The sequence below is a fragment of the Falco punctatus genome, assembly GCF_963210335.1.
Source record: "Falco punctatus genome assembly, chromosome: 10".
Classification (NCBI taxonomy): Eukaryota; Metazoa; Chordata; class Aves; order Falconiformes; family Falconidae; genus Falco; species Falco punctatus.
The window spans coordinates 29457182-29470287 of NC_137590.1; the positions used below are offsets into that span (position 1 = coordinate 29457182).

Here is a 13106-nt window from a genome sequence, read left to right on the forward strand (position 1 = left end):
TAACTATTAGTGCATAAATAGTTGCAGTTTTGATACTGATAAAACAAATGCATTTTTTTTCTATCTTTATTGCAGGCAGCCTTCTTGGGCCAGCGAGGCTTAATTGAAAATGACTTTCTAACCAAAGTTCTCAATGGAATGGCATTTGCTGGTTTTGTGTCAGAGAGGGGTCCGCCTTTTAGAGCCTGTGATCTTTTTGATGAGGTGACAACTATTTCTGTATTCCCAAATAAAATGAAAATATATCTATGATATTTCAGCATGTGAAGAATTATTAACGTGTTTATGAATCTTTACTGTTTATTATATAAAGTTTATACTAATCTTCTTAATTCTCATTTTCCACTAAGCGTACTTTTCTAACTTACTTCAATAATATTATGCCCTGCTAATATGTATGAAGTTAAACAGTTGTATAAATCATGGTAATGCTGTTTCTGTTGTCAGGTTTGGAACTTCATCATGCATTACATGTGCTAGTACAGAATTATTTTGAGTAATTTAATTATGTTCTTAGAAACATTGAAAAATGAATTGAGAAAAATTAAATACACACCAAACAATATAAACTCGGACAAACATTTTTTCTTTTAAAAAGTAATGCCATATTTTTACTGTGCTGGCATTTATTTGAATCACAGAATGATTTAGATTGGAAGGGGCCTCTGGAGATCATCTAGTTCAACCCCCCGACTAAAGCAGGTTCACCTAGAGCAGGTTGCACAGTCATGTCCAGGTGGGTTTTGGATTTCTCTCAGAAGGAGACTCCAGAGCCTCTCAGGCAGCCTGTGCAAGGGCTCTGTCACCCCCAAAGCAAAGACTTTTTTCTCATATTCAGATGGAATTTCTTGTGTTGCAGTTTGTGCCCGTTGCCCCTTGTCCTGTCGCGGGGCACCTCTGAGAAGAGCCTGGCCCCGTCCTCTTGACTCTCGCCCCTGAGATATTTGTAGACACCCATAAGATCCCCCTCAGCCTTCTCTTCTGCAGGCTGAACCGGCCCGGCTCCCTCAGCCCTTCCTCATCAGGGAGATGCTCCAGTGCCCTCATCATCTTCTCCGCCGGCCCCTCTCCAGCGGTTCCCCGTCTCTCCTGAACTGGGGAGCCCAGCACTGGACACCAGGGCAGAGCAGAGGGGCAGGATCACCCCCCTCGACCTGCCGGCCACGCGCCTCCTCGTGCACCCCGGGGTCCCGCTGGCCCTCCTGGCCACGAGGGCACGCCGCTGGCTCGGGGCAACTTGCTGCCCACCGGGACTGCCGGGGCCTTCTCCGCAGAGCTGCCTCCAGCAGGTCAAGCCCCGGCCCGTGCTGGTGCCCGGGGTCGTCCCTCCCTCGGTGCAGGCCCTTACCCTGCCTTTGCTGAACCTCATGAGGTCCCTCTCCGCCCAGCTCTCCAGCCTGTCCCGGTCATGCTGAATGGCAGCGCAGCCTCTGGGGAACCAGCCGCTCCCCCCAGGTCTGTATCATCAGCAAACTCGCTGCGGGCACGCTCTGCCCCTTCACCCAGGTCATGATGAGCAAGTGGAACAGGCCTGGACCCAGCACTGACCCTGGGGGGCACCGCGAGCTACAGGCCTCCAGCCAGGCTCTGCCCGCTGATCACAGCCCTCTGAGCTCTGCCATTCGGCCAGTTCTCAATCCACCTCACTGTCTGCTCATCTAACCCACGCTGCCTGAGCTTACCTGTGAGGGTGTTGTGGGAGACAGTGTCCGAAGCCTCACTGAGGTCAAAGTAGACTACATCCACCGCTCTCCTTTCATCTAGGCACCAGTCACTCCATCATAGAAGGCGATCAGATTGGCCAGGCATGATTTCCCCTTGGTGAACCCATGCTGAGTACTACTCCTGATAACCTTCTTTTTCTCCCCAAGCTTAGAGATGACCTCCAGAATGAGATGTTCCATCATCTTTCTAGGGATGGAGGTGAGGCTGATGGGCCTGTAGCTTCCTGGGTCCTCCTTTGTGCCCTTTTTGAAGACTAGAGTGAGCCTGGCTTTCCTGCAGCCCTCAGGCACCTTTCCTGTCCTCCATGACCATTCAAAGATGATGGAGAGTGGCTTAGCAATAATATTTGCCAGCTTCCTCAGCACTCAGGGGAGCACCCCACGGGGGCCCATGGATTTGTGGGAATTTAGAGTACAAACAGAGCTTGGTGTTTATTCTGCGTAGTAATATGAGAAGTATCGATTGTGGTATTAGAAATGTTAGGGAAGTTTTAGGTATGTAGGTCTTTCTGTGTTATGTAGGACTAAAATATCTCTATAAGCTCTATATGAAAGTAAAAATGTCTTATGTTCCAGAGCACTGTGATTCTGCACATGTTTTCAGTGTTCACTTTTTTTTGCTCAGTTTCAATTTAAGATGAACATTTCAAAACTTAAATAGGAAACAAATTATTTTTAGGTGAATTATAAACATTTTTGTTTCCTTTTTCTTCTTTTTTAAAGTTGGTAGCCTTTGAAGTCGAAAGAATTAAAGCTGAGGAGGGTAACCCACCAAAAATGATAAAGCATGTTCGAGAACTTGCAGAACAGCTCTTCAAAAATGTAAGTTTACTATACCTGCTGCACTTTTGGAGTTGACGTGGAAGCACTGAAATTTCATATTTATGAGATTGATCCAGTATCTGAAAATGGAAATGTCTGCTTGTGGTAGTCTTAATTTATATTATGACAGAAGACTTTGGAACTTTAAATGTCATCAATTTTGTACATGTGAAGGAAGTTCAATATAGTAATATTGATTTATTAATGCTAATATTGATTTATGTAGAGCTACTGCTGCTTAGCATCCTCTTTTCTTACTGTATATTCACAGGGTGTATATAAACTGTTAATTTCTCTGCTGGAAGCTGTCGATGCCAAATACATCTCTTTTCTTGCCGCTCAACAGTTTTCCATATGAAAACTGCATTTGGTTTTGCATAACGTATGCTTTCAGCAGATCTTTCCTGCTTTGTAACCCAGTCCCATGATTTGTGTGCTCAGCACGATTTCATTTCTTACAGGCTGTTTCTTGGACTCTTTAGGTTTCATGGAATACCATTTCCAGTTTAATTCTTGCCTTCCTATCATGCCTTTACATTACATGGTGCTTTTGTAAAATCTCTTACTGTTCCATTAGCTGGTGTTGGGGGTTTTATGTGTTCTTTGGGGTTTTTTTGGCATCAGCTAATCTCCCTTCTCCTCACACTTCCTCTGGTTGTTCAGACTGCACGAAGCAGTACCTACCACACCATCAATTAATGCCTTTATCAGCTTTTCTTTTCAATATCCCGCTTCCCCAAAGCCATGATTTACATCTACACTTCCATAAAAACACCACAGGAATCACTAAGTACTGCTAAGTTCTGGGGTGTTTGGGGTTTTCTTTTGGGTTGTGTCTGTCATTTTTCTTTTCCCAGATGAATTGCCTTTAAATATTTCATCACTGTCAATGCAATCTTTGTTTGGGATAAAATTAGTATCTTTTTCCATAGGAAGTCCAAAATGTTGCAACCAGTGCATTCGGCAGTATTTTGTGTTGTTAGATTTTGGATATAAAAATACAGCTGTGTATTTCAAGTAAATGAAATGCATGAATAGTAAAGTGTGTTAAATGAGGTTAGTCTGGCTTTAATATTGCCTTTGTTGCAGAAATTATGGGTCTGTCTTCAGGCACACTCACTCACACGCTGTATCTCTTTTTTTACCTCAGAAATTGCTGAATTACTGTTACGCTTTTTTTTGAAGGAAAGAATGGATACACATTTTAATCTGTGTTGTCAATAGCAGTCATTACAAGAGAGAGCAAATAAATCATTGTGGACTAAAGCCACTTCACATTTAAAAATGTGTATGAAATGTTGTCTCTTGTCCATATGTGGTATGGCGTACTTACTGGAGTACCTTAATAATAAGTGTACTGATAATCCGTGCACTGACACTTCAGACTTACAATAAGAGAATGTATCTTGTGGAAAACGAAGAGAAACATCAGGCATCAGAATTTTTGTTACATAGATTCATTTCATCCATGCGATTTAATCTGTAATAAAATATTATTTATTCCATGGCGTACCTCCTCATCCTATAGCATTCTCTTAAGTACTGATGGAATAATTTTCTATTATTAACTAAATCGGAAATTAAACCTGAATATATATAAATTTTTTTGCTAGTAATTTAATAGTGCTGTATATAGCAATGTGCATTTTTCAAATTCAAGTCTTTTTTTCAGGTTAACACTGTCAGAAGGTATGTTAGTTGACAGTTCTGCAACATTCAAGACTGTTAGTTTCATTAGAAAGTCAGTGGGCAATATTAAAGTTAGCTAGTTTTATCAGGGGCAAGAGATGAGTGAATTCAAATTTGGGGAAGATATAGCAGGAAAAATGAACAGTATTATAATAAAGTTTCTTGAAAATCAATTTGTCTTTTAAAAAGTTTTGATTTCCCCAAGAGCTAAGACTTGTTATAAGCATATAATTATTGTGCTATGATCCCATAAATATGGGAAATTGATTCAATCAATGTAACTGCTATTATGGTACTAAACTACTCCAAAGGAAGTGATAAACATTTGTATTTGTTTTCTAGTGGGTATAGAACCCTTTTAGAATGAAAAAGTCTGTAAAGCATATGTGCAATTTTGCACTTAAATTATTTATTAAAATCAGTGTCAAAACTAATTCATTTTAGTCTTTTCTTATGATGAGATTTATGTATACTGTTGTGATTTACCTGCTACTTCACTACCACTAATTCAATGACTTTGTGCATTTAAAAGTCAGATTTTTAGTAGTTATGCATACACCTATCTTAGAATAAATCACTGTGATGAGTGAATTGCTTCTGTAAATTATGCCTAGAGCTGCCTGATTTTAAACTCACTGCATGGCATATTTTGACATCTTGTTCCACAGTTTTAAGTCATCATATTTTAAAATGTGACAGTCTAGATATATGTAAGAGACAAGGTTTGTTAGGGGGAGGTGATGTTTGTATTAGTCTAGCTGGTACATGTGGGAAGTCTAGAGAGGTTTTTGGCATATACTGCTTCAGTAGTTGACGAAATTAGACCTACATTCCTAACAGCATGTATAGCTGACGTTCATGATGTCCAGGATTAAGGTACCTCTTCCTGTATATTTCCTCTGGATGTCTCTTCTCCATAAAATGGAATGTGGAATAGTTATTCTCCCTTTCTGGCTTTTTCTGCTATATGTAATGTTACTCCCTGCTGAGACTGTTCCTTTTCTCTGCCTTGCTTCTCCTGGCATCTGCTGCTCTCATCCCCCTAGTTAGATTTTTTGGCTTGTTTCGTTAAACTTTCCTCTGCAGAGAATTTATGTGGCTAAGTAGTTGCTTTGTTTTGGCGGCTATTTCTCAAGTTGATGCATTTGATATCCTTGTTGCCTTTTGCTCCCATAAATGAAAATATTAAGCTAGCTCCTGTTTACAAGTTTTATTGCAAGCTAGTTATGCTTGTATAAGAGAAACCTAATTGATTGAGTAGCACTCTTTGGTAGTGGTACGTAGCCAGTAATAAGTAACAACATAGATTCAAATTAGATAACAGTAAATTCAAAAACGATTAAACATAACCACTGGTATATGAATGAAGAATGACTCCTCAAGACATGAGATGTGATCCTGTGAATAGTGGTGTAATCCTTGTGGAACATGTAGATCTTGGCTGTATTTTGGAAAAGGTACAAACTGAAGCCAGAAAAAAACTCAAACAGGAAAATTTATCAGTTATTTGAGGAAAAAAAAATATTAAAGAAATTGTGAAATTTCACATTGTCAGGATGCCTTTCTGGAAGGTGTGTTTTAAACAAACTGAAATGAATGTGGAGGCAGTTGAGAAACTTAGTGGTTTGTGACATATGTGGTCTTTCTGATTGCTGAACAGCAGAGGCAGAAGATGCATATCAACATTTAGGAACACATATTGCACTGACACTGTGTCTGCTATTGACAAACGCTAACGTAGCTTACCTGCATAAAGCAAGTCTTCAAAGGTCCTGCATACAGTTCCAGCTCTCTTATATTTTAAAACAAGTAAGTCAGAGTTCTGCAATGTGAAACTTATTTTTATTTTTTTCTTAATTCTGAAGACCTCTGCAAGAAAACCCCAAAACAAGGATAAAAGCTTTCTTTGGGACGGCTTATTACAGACCATAAAAGAGTGAAGAAAAATGTATGCAAACATTTATTGTCACATTGGAAATTCTGATGGTTTTGCAACAATAGAATTCTTTTTTATCCTTTGAGAACACCCCAAGATCTGATGTGACAGCTTGTTTTTTACTTTCCTTGTAGCTTAGGCCCATTGTTTACTCTCTTTGATCACCTATATTAACTTCTAGATTTTTTTTTTAGTGCAAACAGTGAACTGTGTGACACATTTTTATGGAACAAACATAGAAAATTGGTCCCTAATGAGGGATGGCCGTAGTTTGATACAACATGGTACAAAAATGAATTTTCACTTCATAGTCTTGATCAAGATGAGAATATTTCTCAGTACTCAATGAAGAAATCTGTGTTTAAATATTCTTCAACCCTCTCTCTAATGAAGAGGTTGTCAAACTAATTTCTATTCAAGTCCTAAATATTTATTAAGCTGCATAAAAATCAACATTAAGTTAAGCAGTGATTTTCTTTAGCTCTCTTTCTTTTTGAATTTTGCATGTTGAGAAAAATAATTTTATAAAAGCCTTTAACAAAGTTGGGAGTATTACAGATAATGAGTCAAGGTGATATGAGTACAAAATGTTGTATTAGTCATCTGTATTAGATACTTGGCTTCTTAGTCTTTCAGGTATGACAGATACACAGAACAGCAATAAAATTGGATGAGACAGATAGTAACGCTGCCTTATGTATATACACATTTGTGTATAACCTTTTGCTTTTGACCTGCAGGAGAATCCCAATCCCCACATAGCATTCCAGAAAGTGCCGCGGCCCACGGAGGGCTCCCACTTGCGGGTTCACATCCTCCCTTTCCCCCGGATCAATGAGTGCCGGGTGCAGGAGCTCCTCCAGGAAGGCCTCGCAAGGAGTCAGGGTGCCCCCCCTGCCACCCGAGGGGACAAGAAGTGTGTTGTTCCAGCGGGTCCCCCTGTTGGTATGTTTACTTGTTGCCCAGCTTAAGTATTCGTCATCCTATCTCATGAGTTGAATATATAATTAGCACGGCTGCAATGTGGTGTTCCCGATTTCATGTTAATACTGTATTTTAGTGACTGTAGTAAACCAGTACATAGACTGGCGTGTTTGCCTTTGCTATTTTAAAACCCTTTTGCACAAGCCTTTACTAAGAAGTCAAACATCCAGAGTGCGAGTGGCATAATTTCTAACAACAACAAAGGATTTGTTCTGAGTTACATTGAACTATTAAATTAGGTATTGTCAACTCATCTAGGTCTGATGAATATCACCACAGGTTACTTGTGGGAATGGCTGAACCAAGCTTTCAATTGTAGGGTTTTCTCCTTTGAGACTAGTGGAAGACATGTAAATTACTGGAAAAAGGCAAGGAACAAACATAGCATCTGTCTCAAAATAAATAATACCTATATTCAAATATAAAGAACGGATGTAGACATTGTAGACCTGTTAATTTCATTTTAATGCCAGAAAAAAATTATTAGTCATAGTCATATTTGTCATCGTGAATGATGATGTAAACAAGTATGTTTAGTAAACTTGCAGGACACATGAAGCTGGCAAAACTTCTGAAGGATAGGATTAGAATTCAAATCAGTCCTGAAAAATTAAGAGATCTGGTCTCTTTTTTCTGTTGAATTTTGTCCTTCTGTACTGTTTTGCTTTAAATAAGGTATTGCGCTTGCATAGGCATGAGCAGCTGACTGGGCAACAGTTCTTCAGAAGTTAACTTGGGGTATATAACGATTGTAGGGCAAACATGACACAGCTATGTCAAGCTATTGCAAAGAAGACGGGCATCTAAGTAGCGTGTATAAACAGGAGTACAGTCAGTGAGCCCCATGGAGAAATCCTGTTGTTGTACTTGGTAAGACCTCAGTTGGACTGTTTGTATCTGTTTTGGGACTGTTTCCATTTTTGGTTCTGTTGGAGAGAGTCCAGAAGAAAGCAACAGGAATGACCAGTGGTCTGGAGAATGTGACCTACAAGGAAAGATGAAGCATTGTTTAGACTGAAAAATAGAAGACTGAGGGAACACATAATAGCAGTCTTCAATTACATAAAAGGCTATTAAAAAAAGAAAGGGAATAGTCTGTAGTGATAAGAAATATTGGGTTTAATTGCAGTACAAAAGTTATTTTTCAGGAAAAACTTGGTCAAATGAGGATTGTGAGGCAGTTGAACGGCTTTCTTGTGAAGCCATGGAGTCTGTTATCACAGAACTTTGGGAACATATTAGACAAACATGAGAAACAACGTAAATACAGTTGATCCTGTCTAGGGACAGCGGGATGAAGTAGATGGCCTCTTGAGGCCCCTTCCAAGCCTGTTTCTTTTTGGATTTATCTAAGAGGAGGATAAACTCTATTCACCTGCCTTTGCTCTTGACTATGTGATTGAATCTGTTACTTATAGAAAATTTAAAGGTTGTGTGCTCATGTTCTTTCTTTAAAAAGGCAGATGCCAGAGAAGGTTTTCTGTCTTAATAAGTTAATTTTTATGTCAACATTGGGGTTTTTTGGTTTTTTTTTTTGTTTTTTTTTTTTTTTTTTCCCAAGGAACAGTTTTCACGCTCATAATCCCTGCTGTCCTGTGTGTCAAAATCCTTGGATATTAGGAGCTCATTATTATTTACAAAAGCCCATGTTCTGCATTTATGTTCTATTTATTTGATACTACAGAGAAAAAGAATGTTAGTTGTTCGTTCTGAATTTTCTTGAAAATGTAGAGCTAAACATTACACTAAGAAAATGATCTTTAGCTCTCAGCATATTGGGACCTAGAGAAGCTAACAGGTTTTATTCCATGTCACAGAATTCTTGGCATGGCCAATGAATTCTTTAGGAAAAAATAGTTATCTACTGTTACAAAATAGGCAAGGCTACGTAGTTCATTGCAGAACACACTCATGCATATATATATATATGTGTGTTATTAATTTGTATTTATTTTTATATTCCATTAGTATGTGGCACATCAGTATAGACACAATCTCTTTGTGCCTCTGAGACTAATATAATAAGTAGTAAAGAGAATCAGCTGCTGTAGTTAAAATTCAAAACACAGTTTTTTACAGTCTATAGGAAAACCAAAGATTCAGGATCTTATATTCCCATCTGTATATGCGTACTAATGGTATTTGCTTAACAGAACAAAATGGAGGGGACATTAATATTTGTTTTATTTCATGTTTTTACAATAATTTTTTTGTATTCTTTGTGGTGCTTGTAGAAGACATTTTACAGGTAAATATTCTTCTTTTTCTTTGTTAGTTTCCATAATGGAAAAAGCAAGCACAGTTTTCAACAGTGCACAAAGGCTGGAAGTTGTTAGAAACTGCATCTCATTCATTTTTGAAAACAAATTTTTGGAGACTGAAAAGGTAATAAGGTGAAATTTTAACTTTCCCAAATAACTCTTTGTTCTGTTAATGAGCAAATAGAGACTGACCTTGTCACAAAGTACATTTTGAAGTCTTATTTCAAATACTAATGGTTATTGTAACTATTAAATTAATGAAGTAAGCAATAAAACTAATCATCTAAATGCAATACTTTGTGTAATATGAGGCTAATGGGTTTGAAAAGCAGTTCATAATACTACCTGCGTGTGTTGAAGCCCTTTTTGCTAATCTGATATTACCATTATAAATAGTCTTGTCCACATGATTTTTTTTTAAAAAAGGTGTGTATATTGATCTAGCAGTATTGATTAGGAGGAGTGTAAACAAAGGCGTACATAGACATTTCAGTGCTTGTCAACCAATGCTTTTGAAGTTTTCAGTACGGTATATTTTGCTGGTTTTAAAAATAATTAATTTGAAAGAACTGGAGGATGACTGTAAATATTTGGCATGTCTGTCTTCACTAAAATGTACTAGTGAGTTGTCATCCTTAACATTTTTATTTTTTTCACATTAAGAAGTTGCCATGTTTTGTAGATTCTGTTCATAGACTTCAATTATTGGTTCTAGAACAATCGGTCAAACCTACACTCAAATCTAATTCTACGTACGGAAGTGACCGTTGAATTTTTTCAAGAAATTTTTTGATTACTCAGAAAAGTATCACCTGTATATCTCTGAATCTGTGCAGCTCAGGACAGAGGATGAATGTTTTTTGATTTACAAGTTACATTATGGAATTTCATATGGGAAAAGTCCTAGTAAAATATGTAGCTCTTTTTAAAGAGTTTTGATGCATGTGTAGCACAGTGTTTAACCTCTTTCAGCTTACAGGCACCTGGAAAATGTCAGTAGTTTTTTGTCCCCCTGCATGGTAAACTTTCCTTATACAATTGGCTACCTTTTCTTATTTATCTGTTACCACCCATTAAATCTGAAGTGCCACCATTGATAATCATTGATGTAGCACTTGCTGCATCTTTAAAACATGGCATAAATATTCTCTTGGCACTGTTTTAGGGTAAATTGCATAACAGTCTTCTGGCCTCGTTGCTATGAGAGGTATGCCACTTCTAAAACCATTTGTCATTCACTGATTATCAAAAAACAGGCTGGTTGGCCTTGATAACGCGAACTCAAGACCTGGCCTGGCTAGTACAGAATAGAGCACTTGCTTTCACGCACCACTGTCCATTTCTGATTTCACATCCATGCAATGCCTGTCTGTATTCAGTCATCTCTGTTTACAGATGTGGGTGAGAAATGCTGTTTAATGCATTTGAAACAAACATGGAAAAAATCGAATACTTAATGACTCAAGCTAAATCAACCATTATGTGAAAGTGTGATATTCGAGTTAACGAGTAATTTCCAAAGTAATTCTTTACTATACTGTCGCGTGCAGTTTCTTAATAGCCATTTAATTTCATTTTCACGAAGTTAGATTTTTTTTCTCTCCAGACCCTGCCTGCAGCTCTGAGAGCCCTAAAAGGAAAGGCAGCTCGGCACTGCCTGACACAGGAATTAGGCCTGCATGTTAAACAGAATCGAGCAATACTGGACCATCAGCAGTTTGACTACATTGTGCGAATGATGAACTGTGCTCTGCAGGTACAGTATGTGAAGTCTTTGTTCTTTGGTATTCTTTCATTTTGTTCTTATAATAAGCAAATGTTTATATGATGTGGAGAAACAAAATAATTAAATTGTGGGACCGTGTACTACAGTGATGTAGCAGATACATCAATCCACTTGACAGTGGATTTAAAATGTTTCGTTGTTGAAAATACAGATCTGCCTGCTATGAAAAACAGAAAGAAAACTGCTCCCATTATTAGTAATCTTGATATAACTTAGTTTTGATAAGTATTGAAGTGATTTATGTTAATGGCTTGAAGTACTTTTCTTGATGAATGGATGTTAGCTTCTCCAGGTCATTTTCAACTCTGAGCTCCTCAAGTGTGTATCACGCGCTGCTCTTTGAAAAACCCCATTAGGTTTGTCCTCTGGCATCACAACTGTGAACATGCTTTCCAGTTCCATGGTTCGTGGTGGTAGTTCTACTTGTCACAATGACATCTTAGTTTGTCAGAGACTCACTAAAGGTGTATATAGTTCATCTACTAACTTATTCTACTGATAATTAAATAACTTTGTGCTGAATAAACATAAACATACAGTGGCAGCTATCTATGAGATTAAACTAAGTGGATGACTTATTTTGAATTTCATTTAAATAACACTTCTGTTTTAGCTTTACTTGTTCACAATTTATTGTCAGAAATATTTTATAGACATCCATTTTCCATTCGATATCTGAGAATGTAGTAGTATTTTTTTTCAATTTGGTTATAATTTGCTTCTTATCTGCCTGAAGTTATTGTATCAAATTATGGATTTGATTGAGACATTGGTATTTTAACCACTCTCTGACCTAAAAAACACTGAAATTATTTTCCAGCATTTGTTGAACTATATTTTTTAAAAGGTGAGTGCTAAATGCAGCTTTCATTTAAGTATGAAAGTAAATTAACATTAACTGAGCAAATGCTACCTCAGGTCACCATCACATGTAAGTTTTGTTGTCTGTTCTATTTCTTGTTTGCTCAAAGTAGGTATTTTTCTACTGTTTTGAACGAAATTCAACTTTGCCTGAGCAGTGGTCTTTGCAGTAAAATTACCTGCAGTTAGCAGAAGAAAACATCTACTTTTTGATGCATGAAATATTTATTAAGATAAAAGCATGTTTTATAATTTGACTGTGCATTTTGTTATTTGGAACGATGTGTAAATTGTGACATTTTGGAGCTTCCCTGTATTGGTTCAAGAAAAAAATACATTATCCAGAACTTGCTGGTTGCCCTTCCTGCAGTGGGACTTGGCAAGTCAGCATTTTGCTGTAGAGACATGAATTCTATTAGCTGCAGATCATAAGTCCAAGTAATTTAAAGAGTGTCTGTTAAAAAGATACAAAAATCTGATTTAAGAAATGTGGTCTTAACTGGAGATGTATTCATGCTTTAGGGAAATACCACATTAATTCTGGTGGAGCTTTCTAGGGAGAGCGTAGATTACAGCAGTACTGCTGTAAGACCTCACCGAACTACTGGTATTGTAGAAACTGTTTCAGTCCTACCACCAAACGTGTCATAGATATTTCTGTTAATGTTATTGTATGTTACGTTGGCTTCCGTGAGATACAAACTGAAACGTTGCTGTGGCCAGGAGGCACATAGCAGCTGCTGCACAACCTGGAAGGGAAGCCCCAGGCATGGTCGGTAGGTTGGGCAGAGCCCTGGCTCCCTGCTATACACGTGAGGTTGAGCTGGGGTGTGTGAGCAGCAAGCCCCAGCCTGATGGTTTTCCCTGGGAAATACCGGTCTCTCCTGAGTTGCTGGTGCAGATAGGAAATCTGATGCTCTCCAGCCACCAAACCTCTGCTACTGATAACGTGAACTGTTGCAAACCATGTGTATTTAAGGACATACAGGTTAGCCATTTCTGAAAAGTGTCTTTTGAACAAGAAACTGCATTATTGGCATGTA

The 13106-nt window shown here is 38.0% G+C and overlaps 1 protein-coding gene across 6 annotated transcripts in view; it reads left to right on the forward strand.

Annotated features, from left to right (window-relative positions):
- Window positions 1-13106, forward strand: part of SBF2 (SET binding factor 2) — a 253141-nt gene that overhangs the window by 148207 nt on the left and 91828 nt on the right. For all 6 annotated transcript variants that reach the window (XM_080404621.1, XM_080404619.1, XM_080404620.1 and 3 more), the window contains exons 12-16: window positions 76-204; window positions 2448-2546; window positions 6912-7116; window positions 9431-9540; window positions 11023-11172. In XM_080404621.1, the coding sequence (XP_080260747.1) occupies window positions 76-204; window positions 2448-2546; window positions 6912-7116; window positions 9431-9540; window positions 11023-11172 (693 nt within the window). The remainder of the gene's footprint in view (window positions 1-75; window positions 205-2447; window positions 2547-6911; window positions 7117-9430; window positions 9541-11022; window positions 11173-13106) is intronic.